Source organism: Sus scrofa, unplaced genomic scaffold, assembly GCF_000003025.6.
Source record: "Sus scrofa isolate TJ Tabasco breed Duroc unplaced genomic scaffold, Sscrofa11.1 Contig303, whole genome shotgun sequence".
In the NCBI taxonomy this organism is placed as follows: domain Eukaryota; kingdom Metazoa; phylum Chordata; class Mammalia; order Artiodactyla; family Suidae; genus Sus; species Sus scrofa.
The window spans coordinates 57,344-73,315 of record NW_018085171.1 but is presented as its reverse complement, the minus strand read 5'-3'; the positions used below and the strand labels follow the sequence as shown (position 1 = coordinate 73,315).

General features: G+C 38.8%; 1 protein-coding gene across 5 annotated transcripts; it reads right to left on the bottom strand.

Moving 5' to 3' along the window:
• Positions 1 to 4,841: 4,841 nt before the first annotated feature.
• On the bottom strand, positions 4,842 to 15,673 carry LOC110258710 (C-type lectin domain family 4 member D-like). 5 transcript variants are annotated; one of them, XM_021081974.1, is made up of 7 exons: positions 15,121 to 15,304; positions 12,285 to 12,374; positions 12,039 to 12,187; positions 9,328 to 9,432; positions 8,195 to 8,346; positions 6,546 to 6,661; positions 4,842 to 6,009 (listed from the first exon to the last, which is right to left on the bottom strand). In XM_021081974.1, exons 3-7 carry the CDS (start codon positions 12,112 to 12,114, stop codon positions 5,862 to 5,864), a joined length of 597 nt encoding a protein of 198 aa, XP_020937633.1. In that variant the 5' UTR covers positions 12,115 to 12,187; positions 12,285 to 12,374; positions 15,121 to 15,304; the 3' UTR covers positions 4,842 to 5,861. The 5 variants fall into 5 exon arrangements, 4 of the variants coding, with proteins under 4 accessions (XP_020937633.1, XP_020937634.1, XP_020937631.1 ...); XM_021081972.1 differs by lacking the exon at positions 12,039 to 12,187 and adding an exon at positions 15,333 to 15,404 and having other exon boundaries at positions 4,844 to 6,009; positions 15,121 to 15,238; XR_002341227.1 differs by having other exon boundaries at positions 5,318 to 6,009; positions 6,548 to 6,661; positions 12,052 to 12,187.
• Between the last annotated feature and the right edge of the window lie 299 nt (positions 15,674 to 15,972).

Genomic DNA, 15,972 nt, shown 5'->3' with positions numbered 1-15,972 from the left:
TACTGACTGAAGCGCATTTTTCTCTATGTCAGTCTCAGGATTTCTCAGAATTTTTGTAGAAATGCTGTGAGAAGAAAAGAATGGTACATTTGTTTCATTGATGAGCCTTGATATGAAAATACAGGGACATAGAAGAAGTACCAAATCCAGCAAAGAGGATTTTGGAAAGTGCCTTGAACAATCTGAATTCAGGCTCTGTGTTAATTATTCTTCTTTCTAGTTAGTTCCTCAAAAGTCTGTCTTTTACCCTCCACCCAAGCACATATCCTCACTACGTTCTCCTGTATAATGAGTAGGAAATTTACTCAAGTCATGAAACTTATACCTGCCCACAAGACTAGAGTGGACTTTCTTGGCAAAGGCATTTACTGCAGCTTCTTTTTTTTTTTTTTTTGGCTTTTTGCTATTTCTTGGGCCGCTCCCACGGCATATGGAGGTTCCCAGGCTAGGGGTCCAATCGGAGCTGTAGCCACTGGCCTACACCACAGCCACAGCAACGCGGGATCCGAGCCGCATCTGCAACCTACACCACAGCTCAAGGCAACGCCGGATCATCAACCCACTAAGCAAGAGCAGGGACCGAACCCGCAACCTCATGGTTCCTAGTCGGATTCGTTAACCACTACGCCACGACGGGAACTCCCCTACTGCAGCTTCTTAAAAAGGCCATGCTAACCTTCATCTCCAAAGACACTGCCATCCAGTCTGCTCATCCCAGGAATTCCCTTTCCTCTCTATTTGCTTCCCTTGACTAATTGGATTGCACCCCAATTTGTATCTGTTCCTCAGCCAGAGCCAGATTCCAATAGTCAAATTACGGTAAGAGAACAGTCAGCTTAACACTCTCCATTTATTGCAAAATATACTATCAATACTTATCAGGTTACTCAAGAATATGTAAATAATATGGCAGCTTTTATAACCATGGTTCTTGTACTCAGCCACCAGAAAGAGACTTTCAAAATCACACATTGGAATTAATGTGTAACCATTGAATGGAAAAATTCAACTGAGCAAGTGACTATATTAGCTTTCTTTATAAATATTTATGTCTCTTAGACATAAGTGACAATCTGTGGTTTTGAAATGCCTTTAAAACAAAAGTCATTCAACCTGAAAAGAATCCAATGAACACATATTCATCTTTCTAATTTCTTTCTTTATATCATAAATATCAATGAGGAAAAATTGAAAAACATGGAAATTTTTCTGTTTGTTGTTATTACACTTTAGATGACTATATCATTTAAATTTTATCTAAATATTGAAAGACATTAAAATATTAATGCATAGTATTCATGGTTTATTTATAATTTAATTTATACAACTAACTTTGACTTCAAAGTTTGGCAAGAAAAGAAACAATTGTTAAAGGTTTAGTGATTAGAGAAAAAAAATCATTGGAACATAAATTATTTACCTAGAAAATTCTTCTTTGAGAAATAGATAATCCAAATGAAACCATTTTAAAATATAGTATTTTATAAATAAGTCTACACAGATAGATGCAAAGGCACTGGAAAACCCAAAAAGTTACAAAAAATAAAGCATAATTAATCTTTCATATTCCCAAGAATATATTCCCCAAATAAACCACTATTTTGATTTAAATTATACTACTATTCGGGCTCCTAACATTTTTTAAAGACAAATCACTCTACTACATCTTGTAAAAGTGACACATATATATTATTAAAAGTTCCTACAGAGCTCAACTGTACAAAAATGAAAGTGAAATAATCCATATCCCAAGTTGATATAGATAGATGATAGATGATAAATTAGATAGATGATAGATAGATAGATAGATAGATAGATAAGACTCATACAATGGATGATTCCTTTAAAGTAGTAAATTTAATTTTACTTGAATTTAATAAGTAAAAAATTGAGGCAAAATTAAATAATTAAACTTCAAGGATTTTATAGGCTTTATAGATTACCACAAAAAAATATTTCCTTAAAGGTGCCTAAAAGAAAAATTATAAGGAATCATGTAAAATATTCTTCTTGCTCTTCTATTTCTTCGTCTTCCCAAACCCCTTTTCTCCTTCTCCTGGCTCAACAGTAAAGTCCTAAAATCATTCATGAGCTGGAGTAGCAAGGTAGCCTTTGCAAGTGCTGGTGTGTGTGCATGGGGGAGAGGGGTTTCACAAAGGGGTGCATGATTATGCCACAGGGACTGAGGGGCCGAGCAAGGTGAACCTGTGTAAGGCAGAGGGTGGCAGCAGGAATGGCAGTCAGGGTGTCATAGCCCCAGTGGATTCAGGAGAGCAACCTGGTAGAGGGCAGACTGGCTGGAAGTGTCAAAACCTGAGCAAATATGAGGAGCACAGGGTGACCGAGCCCAAGTAGGGGAACCACCAAGTCACAGGTGGGTGAAGAGAGCCACATAGCCAAGCCCTAGCAGGTTGGCTTACAGGTCTTGCAACCAGTTTTATGGTTTTCCTCATAAAACTTGTATATTTGGTCACATTTATTCTTGTGTATCTTACAGTTGTACTGCTTTTGTAAGTACAGTGTTTAATATAAAATATGTTTTCTATATGTTTTAGGTATTACATAGGAATATTATTGGTCTTTGTATATTGATAATTTATTCAGAAACATTGCTGAACTCTTCTATTATTTTAACACTTTGGCAATAGATTCTCTTATATTTTCTATGTAGATTATATGTAGATGTTCTATTGTTTGTATACTGAGTTGCCCACTACTGTAGCCACTGCTCATTGAACACTAGTTTCAACTGAGATATGCTGGGAAGTGTAAAATACAGATCAGATATTCCAGGAATTCATCTGAAGGGAAAAAAGTAATATGTGTCGCTAACAATTTTATACAAATTGCATGGTAATAATATTTTATGTATTGCCTTGAATAAAATAAATTATTAGAACAGTAATTTACTTTTACTTTTTTATATGGTTACCGGAAAATTTTAAGTGTATATGGCTCATATTTTTGACTTGCATTATACTTCCTTTCAATAGTTCTGGTCTACAAATAACGACAGTTTGGGTTTTTTCCTTTCCAGTTCTCCTGATTGTACTAAGCTGGCTAGGCCTACTAACATATGGTTACACAGAAGCTGCTATAGTGAGCATCCCTGTTTCGTCCTTGATAATAAGGAAAACGCTTTATATGTGTCGATCCCTGGCCTCGCTCTGTGGGTTAAGGATCTGGCATTGCTGTGGCTGTGGCATAGGCCGGCAGCTGCGGCTCTGATTCAACCCCTAGCCTGGGAACCTTCATATGCCACAGGTGCTGCCCTAAAAAGACAAAAAGAAAGAAAGAAAATTCCTTGTATTTTTACTTGTTAAATGTTTTACATTAATTTCTTGGTTTTATTAAATGATGCTTATGTATCTCTTTCTAAATGTTATATGATTAACTACATCAATAAATTTCCATACTACCTACATTGTTTAAAAAACCAAAGTATTCTACAAGGGTTATAAGTAAACATAGCTATTTTCAGCCAACAGCTGATTCCCATGTCCAAGAGGCAACCACACTCAACTCTTCAGATGTTTCTTCTATTGAGCCCCATGTTCCCAATCGTATAGTTTCTATTTCTAATAGTTTCTGAATATGTTATAATAGAATGTTTTTTTTTCAATTTTTAGGTAATTTGGTAATTATCAAATTAAAATAAGAATCTCCGTTTCACACACACATGTTACACAAAATTTTCATCCCTCTCTTATCACTATCTCCTAATTTTTTTAAATCAGGTTTAACATTTACATTATTATAACTATGTAAATATTATTTCAGTTGAATCATGTACTATACCACGATTCCACCTCCCCTCCTAAACACGTTTTGCTTTTCATGTAGCTAATATTGGCATCATTTTTCATATCAATCAATTTTGTATGTGCTGATTAATAATTCACCCCTTAACTTTCCAGAAGTATACATCATGTCTCAGTGCATACAAATGCACTTTATTAGTCCCATATTTTCATGGAGAAAAGAAATCCTCTTGGAACTCTGTCTTCTTTTTCTGATCTGAACCAGGATTGCTCTCATGGTTGGTTTCACAGCCATTATTTTGTTGACTTTATTACATAAAGGAAATATTTTGTCATTTTAAGATTATTTCATATTGGAGTTCCTGTCATGGTGCAGTGGAAACGAATCTGACTAGCATCCATGAGGATGCAGGTTCGATCCCTAGCCTTGCTCAGGGGGTTAAGGATCTGGCATTGCTGTGAGCTGTGGTGTAGGCCAGCAGCTGCAGCTCCGATTTGACCCCTAGCCTGGGAACCTTCCTACGGGGGCCTAAAAAGACCCCCCCCCCAAAAAAAAGATTATTTCATATTATGGTATATCACATATACCTTTTAATATAAAATGAAAATTTTAAGAAAGACTGCCATATTTTGTTGATGCTAGATGTGACTGCTTCACAATTAAAGCTACATACATCACACACAACACTGTAAATCCACTATACTTCAATAAAATAATTTGTAATGTACATAAAATCACAAAATGTACATACTTTTAAAAATGTACATACATCACAAAAGCACAACTTAGGTTGGTAAAGCAATGACTTCCTTGCCAGTTCGAATGGTAGCTTTATAGCTCTAGAGAAACATGTTAACAATTTACATAAATGGATTGGAAATACGATATTTTTCTGATTCATATTAAAAATATAGAAACATGGAGTTCCCGTCGTGGCTCAGTGGTTAACGAATCCAACTAGGAACCATGAGGTTTCGGGTTCAATCCCTGGCCTCGCTCAGTGGGTTAAGGATCTGGCATTGCAGTGAGCTGTGGTGTAGGTCGCAGACGTGGCTCGGATCCCGAGTTGCTGTGGCTGTGGCCTAGGCCAGTGGCTATAGCTCCGATTAGACCCCTAGCCTGGCAACCACCATATGCTGCAAGTGCCACCCTAGAAAAGACAAAAATACATATATATAGAGAGAGAGAAACACCAATACAATATTACACAAATAATTAAGAACTATTATCTATCTCTTAGCCAAGAGGCCATGGCACTTCCAGAAATGTCCTGTGATGCCAAAGGGACTACATTTCACCTGCTATGAAAAGCAGATTGGGGCCACTGTCCTGTTTCTGTTATAAACTAGCTGTGAGAGGGTTAGTTAGCTCTTTGGCTTCCCAAGGTTTTGTTTTCTGGTCTACAGAATTAAAGGAGTTTGGTTAAGGCAGCCTCTCAGGCCCTTTTCCACTCAAAAAGAAATTAAGTCAGCTGGAGACTCCTCACCATGGGAAGGCATTTAAAGTGGAGTGAGAAGTAAATTTTTTTTAAAGTAAATAGCTTTTTTTTTTTCTCCTTGGGCAATACAATAATCTAATTATTTTATAGTGTTTTTCAGAAAATATTTTGCGCATGAAATATCAATTAATGACTGATACTACTGAAAGGTCTGAAAAATGAAGCATCATATAATAAAAATGTTTTAAAACTTTAAAGGGTTTGTGATATTTGGATTAAAAAAACGGGTACACCACTACAAGTCAGAATATCCCACCTTGGAACTTTTAAGATTCAAAGCAGAAGAAGCAATGACTTAGAGGTTGTACCCTTCACGCCACTCTTAGATCCATCACCAATGAACACCAAATGAAAAGCAAATACCTTGAACTGCCATCAAAAAAGCAAAGTTAATGAAATTGAGTCTCATAGAAAAGAATGATTCTTGCCACCAAAATGCCACACAAAAACACATTACCTTGAATGAACCAAACAAAAATAAATAAGGCCATCATGCCTGACAATGTTCTATGACCCAGAATGTTCTGTGTCCCAATGATGCATGTACATTGTGCCCGTTGGTTCTTGTCTGTTCTCTTCACAAGGACCCCTTCACAGGTTCCTAGCTGAAGGCTATTCCAGGTATCTTACAGATCCTGCTTGTCTCAAGTTTACAAGAAAAATCCTTCCAGCCCCATTTGTCTTGCTCATTAACAAGAACGACACAGTTTTCTCGCTGATGGATGTTGGGTTCACCTTCATGCCAGAATCTGAAATGAAAAAAAGGTGTGTGTGTTTGCATGAATATGGTGTAGGTCGGAGGACAAGGCAGAGAAAATGCTCCTAGGAAAACAGAATTGCACTGTCCATGGAGTTCCTGTCGTGGCACAGTGGAAACGAATCCAACTAGTAACCATGAAGTTGTGGGTTCGATCCCTGGGCTCGCTTAGTGGGTTAAGGATCTGGCATTGCCGTGAGCTGTGCTGTAGGTCGCAGATGTGGCTAAGATCCTGCGTTGCTGTGGCTGTGGCGTAGGCTGGCAGCTATAGCTCCTATTAGACTCTCTAGCCTGGGAACCTCCATTTGCTGCAGGTGCAGCCCTAAAAAGCAAAAAAAAAAAAAAAGAAGAATTGCACTGTCTGACACTAGTTTAGTAGTATACTAGTACTGAGGTTACTGAACACTCAGTGCTCTATTCTGAGTAAGCATCCTCACATTGCCATACTCCACTCCAAAATGAACTCTGCTTGCTCTTTTCCTCCCGCCTTTGCCAATAAAGCTCTTTGGCCCCAGTAAGTATACTCACACCATCTGTGGATTAAATGGTGTCTTGTCCACCCAATGCCACTGGCCTTCATGGTTCTCACTAGTAAGTCCCAGGAAATATGAAAATTGTTTTTCCAAAAATTGAGTAGTGAAGTTCTGCAAAAAAAATGTGAATTTTGATAAGTACATTTGCATTTCTCAAGCAATAGCTGCTATGTTAGGAAAAGAGGAAAGGGGTCAAATAAATTATTAGTTAAGCCCCAAAGCATTGGCATCAGATCTTTTTTCAAGTCCTGCCTCTGACATTAAGTGTGTAATGTTAGTAACTGCTTTGATTTTCCCAAACCCCAGTTTTCCCAACTCCAGAAGGGACAACACCACTACTTCATGGAGTCTCTGTGAAAATTGAGATCAGCTTGCAAATCACTTAGCAAGGTGCTTAACAGGATTGGACTTTTAGGAACTTTTATTATTAAAATTGCCTTCATTAAACTCATGGACACGGAGAACAGACTTGTGGTTGCTAAGAAGAAGAGAGAGGGAGTGGGAGAGACTGAGAATTTGGGGTTAATAGATGCACACTATTGCCTTTGGAATGGATAAGCAATGGGATCCTGCTGTATACCCCGGGCAACTAAGTCTGCTCACTTGTGATAGAGCATGATAATGGGAGAAAAAAAAATGTATACATGTATGTGCGACTGGGTCACCTTGCTGTGTAGTAGAAAATTGACAGAACACTGTAAATCAGCCATAATGGAAAAAATAAAAATCATTATAAAAATAAATAAATAAAAATTGCCTTCACTAATTGTTTGAGCACTTCATTAAATTCCATTTTATTCAAATAATTGGTGAACCTATCCATTGCAAAGCCATGGAAAAAGAATATTCCAGGAAACCCTGCTAGCCAAGAAAAGGGTAAAATCTGGGTTATGGTGCGCATAAGGAAATATATTACATGAAAAAATTAAATTCAGTTCTTAAAAAATTGAAATTACCTTGAGTTTTTTTTTGTTTGTTTGTTTGTTTAATTCTTAATGGTTTGGCCACGTTCACAGCATATGGAAGTTCCCGGGCTGGGGATTGTACCCACACCCTAGCAGGGACAAGACTGGATCCTTAACCTGCTGAGCCACAAGGGAACTCTGAGATTTTTTTTTTTTTAAGAATAACAACCATATATATGAATCATTTTTCCTATGCTTTATCCTGAGAAGCGATTTCATTCCTGATATACTCACTCATCAAACGTTGATCAAGCCCTATCTAGTGTGCCTAGCACTGCAGAGGCCATTGGAGATGCAGAGATGAGTAAGGCATGGCTCCAGCCATCTACAAAGTAGGAGGGATAGGAAGACTTGGAGTAGTGAACAGACGATTGCAGCACACTGAACGAAGTTCCATGGTCACACAAGGCACAAAGGACAACGGACTTGCCTCCAAATTAGAATAGGGAGGGTAGAGTGGGGAATGTGGGTAGTTTTCTGAAGCAATAACACATGGAAAGACCCAAAGAAGTTGATCATATGAAGAAAAATGAGAGAGGAAGAAAAGTCTGTCCAGGCAGGTGGACCAGATGAAGCAAAGGCACAGAGGGGCCTGAGCAGAACCGAGAACTTTCTCTTTCTCTGCCTCTGCCAAGAGAGGGAACCCAGCAGAGAAACTGCTGTGAGCCTCCCAACATACCTGCTCAGCTTCTGTGCTGATGGTGGCCAGATGCGCCCCCAGCTCTGTGCAATTCCTTTCACTCTGAGCCCATGTCTTGCTGTCATGAAAAGCGAAATAGCAATTGGACTGGAAGGCTCTCCAGCCCTCAGGACAGCAATTCCAGGTGCCCCCTCAGGTGAAAATTTGCAAAGGAAAATTTGTTACCAAGGAGTCTCTGAAACAGATTGCACAGCTATTCCGCTACCTAATACAAGAATAATACCAAGATTACCAATATCATTCTGTCCCTCCTTTGAAAGAAAAAAAAAAAAATCCTGACAATTACATTTCTAAATATCTTCTGAGTCAAAGTAGCTAAATCACATACAAAGTATTCTCTTAGAAGACATGATCATTTTTCAATGTCCCTACATGTCTTTATAACCATATTTAAAGCAGTACCATATCAAAGCCTTTTGCAAGACCTTTTATCTGAAGGAGGCAAAGAACCTGCTAAAATGCTCATGCATTTCCTCCCATTCTCCCAAATAAGCCTTTACAAATTCCAGAATAATAAAAGAGATAAAGATACTTTGGCAAAGCTGTATATTCTAGGAGGAAACAGTTGACATGTCTGAATCAAAAGAAAATGGAATTAATGTTATGTTTTGGATGCCAAAAATGGCTCACAAATATGCTGTTAATATTCTGCCATCAGTTATTCAACTGGTTACAGTCATGAGAAATAATTCTCTCTCAATTTGCTGATGTGCTTTTTTTTAAAGCCATACCCACGGCGTATGGAAGTTTCCAGGCTAGGGGTCAAATTGGAGCTGCAGCTGCCGGCCTACACCACAGCCACAGCAACACCAGTTCCGAGCCACATCTGCAGTCTACACCACAGTTCACAGTAACACCGGATCCTTAACCCACTGAGCAGGGCCAGGGATCCGACCCATGTCCTCATGGATACTAGTTGGGTTCATTACCACTGAGCCACAACGGGAACTCCCTGATGGGCATTTTTGTCCCAAATTCTTATGTTCTTTCCATCTCTCCTACTTTGCCTTAGAAATATATAAATATGTATAGTGCATAGATGATACAATTTGAATCAGATTACAAATTTGAAAGGAAATGGAAATAGGAAAGACATTCTCTGCTATCCGTACCTTTCAGTTCTGATTTCTCTCTGACGCATGTCAGCCTTGGGTGGTGCTCCCGTGACCACAAACCTCTGATTCCTCTCTTACAGCGTAGAAAGTTGTGATAAGTCACTATCAAAGAGGAAAAAAAACTTAGTTTCTTTTTCCTGTATAACCATTTTCTTAGGGAAGTGGGAACTGACGGCGCTAACTCTTCTCTTAACTCCAACAGCTAAGGCCCCCACATTCTCTGCTCTTCCTATGTGGTTCCTCTATTCCAGCTCCAGGTGAAAGGAATTTAAAAATTAATATTTTTATTATCATGTTGTCCATTCTGTGCTTTCTATGGGTAGTTTTGCAAACCTTTCTGTGCATGGGCTTTAAGCATAATTTTCTATCAGACTTTATGTTCGGGTGGAGATTTTCAGTGATAGTTCTGCAAAGTTCTACGAGCCTTACATATTTACCTTTTAAATATTTTCACTTTGGAATATAACCAAACTAAAGACGTGAAAAATATAAAAAGTGCACTTTTCTCAAATTATTGTAAAGTGAACATTCCAGGTAAAAACAACCCAACTCAGGAAACACAACAGTACCAACAACAGTCCCGTGGCCTTCACAGCCAAAATGCAAAGCGACTCCCCTCCCTTTTTCTTAAAGGTTATCATGTCATGACTTTTAAAGTAATCACTTCGTGCTTTGCTTCAAAATTTTACCACTTAATAATACATCCCTAAATGAAATAAATCAGATTTGCTGCCTTTTTTTTTTTTTTAAGACCACACCCACAGCATATGGAAGTTCCCAGGGTAGGGGTCAAATCAGAGGTGCAGCTGCAGGCCTACACCACAACCACAGCAATACCAGATCCAAGGTGCGTCTGGACCTACACCACAGCTCACAGCAACACTGGATCCTTAACCCACTGAGCAGGGCCAGGGATCAAACTCGTGTCCTCATGGATACTAGTCCGGTTTGTCTCTGCTGAGCCACGATGGGAACTCTCCAGATTTGCTGCTCTTGAACTTTATATAAATGAAATCTTACAATGAATTCTTTAGTTCTGTTTTCTGCTCAGCATTGTTTCTGAAATTTATCAATGTGGTTCCATGCAACCGTAATGCATTGGTTTCCATTTCTGTAAAGCGATCTATTGTCATAATGAACTAAAATCTATTTATCTATTCCTCTTCTGGTAGATATCTACATTGTTTCCAGTGTTTGGCTGCTGTGAACTATGCTGCTCTGAGCCTTTTTCAACCATGCATCCTAGCACATAAGCGTGCATTTCTGCAGGGTACATGCCTAAGAGTAGAATTGCTGGTAATAGGATAGACGTATTGGCAATGACAGCAGCAACTTTTTCCAGCGCTGTTATACTGCTGTATGCTTTCTATGGCTGAGTCCCTGGAGGTCCAGTTGCCCCACAGCATGATCATCAATTGCTAGTTCCAGACTAATCACTGCCAGCCTTGTGTGTTTGCCATGGTATCTCACTGTGAGTTGAAAGCTAAGGAAGTTCCCCAGAAAGCTAAGGAAGTTAAACATATTTTATATGTTTATTAGACATTTCACATTTTCTTTTCTACCGTGCCTATTCAAGACTTTGCCCATTCTTCTATTGTAGTGTCAATATTTTTCCTATTGATTTGAAAGAATACTGTATATCTTCTATACACTAATCCTTTATTGATTGTATGAATTACAAATGTTTTCCTATGACTTTACGTATTCATTCTTAGAGGTATTATTTGTCATGCAGGAATTTCTATTTTAATGTAGGATACTTCATTGATCCTTTTTTTTTTTTTTTTGCCATGGTGTGCAGTGGCTTGATGTGGAATCTCAGTTTCCGAACCAGGGATTGAACCCAGACCACAGCAGTAAAAGCACTGAGTGCTGACCACTGGGAAACTTCTGATATTCTCTTTAATGACCAGCACATGCTGTGACTTGTTTAAGAAATCATTCCCCATTTCAAGGTCATAAGTATGTTCTCCATGTATTTTCTAAAAAGTGTTTTTCGGGAGTTCCCATCGTGGCGCAGTGGTTAACGAATCCGACTAGGAACCATGAGGTTGCGGGTTTGGTCCCTGGCCTTGCTCAGTGGGTTAACGATCCGGCGTTGCCGTGAGCTGTGGTGTAGGTTGCAGACACGGCTCCGATCCCATGTTGCTGTGGCTCTGGTGTAGGCTGGTGGCTACAGCTCCGATTCGACCCCTAGCCTGGGAACCTCCATATGCCGCAGGAGCGGCCCTAGAAAAAGGCAAAAAGACAAAAAATAAAATAAAATAAATAAAAAGTGTTTTTCATTTTCTCTTTACATTTTGGACAATAATCCAACTTAATGTTGGTTTTTGTACACGATATGATGGAGGAGGCCAAGGTCATTTTTAAAATATGGATAATCGATGGTTTCTACCACATAATATGAACAAAACAGGCCTTTCCCCACAGCTCTGCTTTATCCCCTTCTATTTTACATAGAGTTTGTATATGAAAAATCTGTAATTTACTCTATTCTTTTCCTCTTGACTATGTGTTTACAACTGTACCTCGACTTTATTACTTTAATTATAATAATTTATACAATGTCTTGATATCAGAAAGAACAAGTCTTCCAACTATTCTTCTTTTCAAAGCCAGATTTCAGTCCATCTGAAAGTTGGTTTTTTGCTGGTTACTAGTAAAATGCATCCCTTTGTGATCATGGTCCAAAATGGGGCATGACTTACTACAGTCACCAACCTTCAGGTGTATAGAAAAAGGTCTAGATTCCGTCTTTCCTTCCCTGACACAGGGCAGCATCATAAAAGAATAGAAGGTCAAATAGGCAGCGCTGAATATCAAATCCAAGACCCTGAAGGCATTATGGATTGATATGCTGGGGAAAATCAAGACAACAAAAAGTTTAGAGCAACTTTAGAAAAGTTGTTTGAGTAAATAATTCAAGAATAATTCCACTTTTGCTAATAACTTACCCGCACAACTTGCAATAAAACAGGCACTTAGAAGTGACATGAAAAAAATAGCAATGGCCCAAGGGATCAGCTGGGAACGCTGGCCTCCTTCTATGAGGAAAAAAAGAAAGACTAATAGGTTATCTTCTTCTCAGCCACAAGAACTAGGGAAGCTCATTCTACCCAGGAGAAAACTAAGGATGAGGTCCTCCAAAACACTTTAGGTCTGGAAGAGAGCTTAAAGATTTCTCCCGAATAAATCAGTTTTAGAGCTCACTGATAAATATATGCATACACATATATACACATTTATATGAAAAATGTAAATGACTGGGAGGGTGGATTGGGAAAAGACTTTTATAAGCAAGATTCAAACCCCAAGAATCAGGAGTTCCCGCTGTGGTGCAGTAGGTTGAGAATCCAACTGCAGCAGCCTGGGTTGCCGCAGCAGCAAGGGTTCAATCTTCGGCTCAGTGCAGTGGGTTAAAGGATCCAGAATTGCTACAGCTGTGGCCTAGGTCCCAGCTGTAGCTGGGATTCAGTCCCTGGCCTGGGACCTTCCATATGCCATGGGTGCAGCCATAAAGAAAAACAAAAATCAAAAAACCTAGGAGTTCCCGTCGTGGCGCAGTGGTTAACGAATCCGACTAGGAACCATGAGGTTGTGGGTTCGGTCCCTGGCCTTGCTCAGTGGGTTAAGGATCCTGCGTTGCTGTGGCTCTGGCGTAGGCCAGCGGCTACAGCTCCAATTCGACCCCTAGCCTGGGAACCTCCATGTGCCACAGGAGCAGCCCAAGAAATAGCAAAAAGACCAAAAAAAAAAAAAAAAAAAAAAAACCAAAAATCATAAAAAATCAGTAATTTGGGTACATAAAAATCCAACATAATACAAACAATGTTAAAACACAAGGAACACGTGGAAGAAAAATCTTGTCACAATGTTAATGTCTAGACTGTATAAGGAATTGCAAAAATCAATTTAAAAATGGAGCAAGGATTTCCCGCCGTGGCTCAGTGGTTAACAAACCCAACTAGTAACCATGAGGTTGCTGGTTCGATCCCTGGCCTTACTCAGTGGGTTAAGGATCCAGCACTGCCCTGACCTGCGGTATAGGTCACAGATGAGGCCCGGATCTGTCATTGCTGTGGCTGTGGCTTAGGCCAGCAGCTGAAGCTCTGATTCGACCCCTACCTAGCCTGGGAACCTCCATATGCAGCAGGTGTGGCCCTAAAAAGCCAAAAAAAAAAAAAAAAGGAGCAAAAGTGGAGTTCCCTTCATGGCTCAGCTGTTAAGGAACCCAAATAGGATCCACGAGGATGCAGGTTCGATCCCTGGCCTTGCTCAGTGGGTTAAGGATCTGGTGTTGCCATAAGCTGCGGTGTAGGTCACAGACACAGCTTGGATCCCTTGTTGCTGAGGCTGTGGTGTAGGCTGTCAGCTGTAGCTTTATTCGACCCCTAGCCTGGGAACTTCCATAAGCCACGGGTGTGGCCCTAAAAAACAAATAAATAAATAAAAACTGAGCAAAAGTTTGAGCAGGAAATTGGCTAAAAATTTAATTTGCTGAAATTATAAAAAGCCATTAAACAAACAAAGAGTATGCTCAATCAGAGAAATATAAGCCAAAATATTATAGCAAAATTTTTCATTTATCAGATTTTAAAAAGTAAATTGAAACATGTGGTGTTGCAGGGCTGAGGGAAATAAACACTAAGTAAGGGAATAAATGCTACTGATGAGGTATAAATTAGAAAGTCTTTTAGACAGATCGAGTTAGGAATATTTATTAAATTTTAAATGCATTATATTTGCCACAGTTTCATTTCTAGAGATCTAGCTTATAGAAATAACCCAAATAATTTTTGTAAAAGGATACTCACTGCATTAATTCTGGAAACAGAAAAACCCTGGAACCTAATACTTACATATGTATCATCAATAGCAGAGACTCTAAATTATGGTGAAGTCATATGATGAAATTCTATATAGCAATTAAAATAATCATGCACATATGCATGCATTGACAGAAAAAAACTCCCAAACATATTGTTACATAAAAATGTGACTTTTCAGGACCATTTTATCGTGATTCCATTGAAGTTTGTGTGGGGTGATGAGACAGAGAAACATTAATTTTAAAGTTACATATTTCTGCATTTGTTCTATATATTTCTCAAAAGTATTTTTAATGGTCTTATAATACGAATCCATTTGTGTCTCATAAGTGAAACATAAAATGAGATAAATTCAGAGACTCAGGTTACACTACTGCCCCTTTCAGTGTGTTTTCTGTATCTTTCTTCTCTCTTCCCTGTAAGGAATCTTCCCAAATTACTCTCTTTTCACTGTACCCTTTTTTTTTTTTTTTTTTTGGCTTTTTAGGGCCGCACCTGTGGTGTATGGAGGTTCCCAGGCTAGGGGTCGAATTGGAGCTGCAGCTGCCAACCTACGTCAGAGCCACAGAGACACCAGATCCAAGCCATGTTTGGGACCTACACCGCAGCTCAAGGCAACATCAAATCTTTAACCCACTGAGCAAGGCCAGGGATCAAACCTGTGTCCTCATGGATACCAGTCAGATTCTTTTCCACTGAGCCACGACAGGAACTCCTCATTTTACTTTTTATATACTTTATCTCCTCTTTTGCCCCAATTTACATTTCATAAAGAAGTTTCTACACCCCAAATGTTTGAATCTGTGTCCTTCCTTCTCCAAAATCGTTTACACTTCCTTCAGCCTCCTCATCCCTATCACCATCTTCAATCCTCCCAACTACAACGATCATCAATTCATATTTTCAAACCTTAGTCATAATTAAATGTCTCTTTAAAATTGAAAGGAGAAAATGCACTCACGTTTGTCTTTCGGTTCTTCTTGCCCCATGGTATGTTAAATCCCTTATGGTTCAGTGATTGGGTAGACCAGCAGTCTCAGCAGCCTCTTGCATTTTTTTTTTTCCCCCAGGATAGAGTTCTGTGGAGAAAGAAAGAGATTCAGAAATTCTTGACACTAAGTGTTAATCTTACCTATTCTGGTAAAACTAGAAATTGCGCAACATAAAAGACACCTCAAAAGAAGAAGTCTTTTCAAAGATTGGGGTTTCTTCTGATTCACTCTGGAATGGAGCAAAGAAAGAAGGAAATTGAGAAAGCAACACTCAAATACAGTACAAATTTTCATAAGTATGTTGAGGTCACTAGACCAGGGTGTCATGTAGAATTTTTTCATTTGTTTATATTCGTTCCAAAAAATTTAGCAATGTCCTAAAAGAAGAGTAAGTATACCTAAAAAAAATAAAATAAACATTTCCTCAAGCTTTTCTTCTCCTGGATATTATATTTTTCAAAGACAGTGATATGCTTGAGGTAAACTCTGCCTGGAAAATTCTCTGAGCTGAGTAAGTTGCAAGCAAGATGGTAAAAGACAATGCAAACAATGAGCAAAAGTGTTCATCTACACCACACGAGGATGTAAAGACACAAGAACATGTGTTGTATAGTTGAGAAAAAGTTGGTGGCGCTGTGGATCAAATTTCCAAATCTTCCGATGAGAGAAAACAGAGTTATTAGGGCAAAGGGAGAGGAAATGTGAAATTCTCTGGTAAAGACACAATCTTTATCACAGTTGAAATGTTCTAAACCTGGTTAACTTGCAAGGACTCCAAAAACAGTTAAGATAACTTAAGTGTAAAAAATATGTGTCTATGT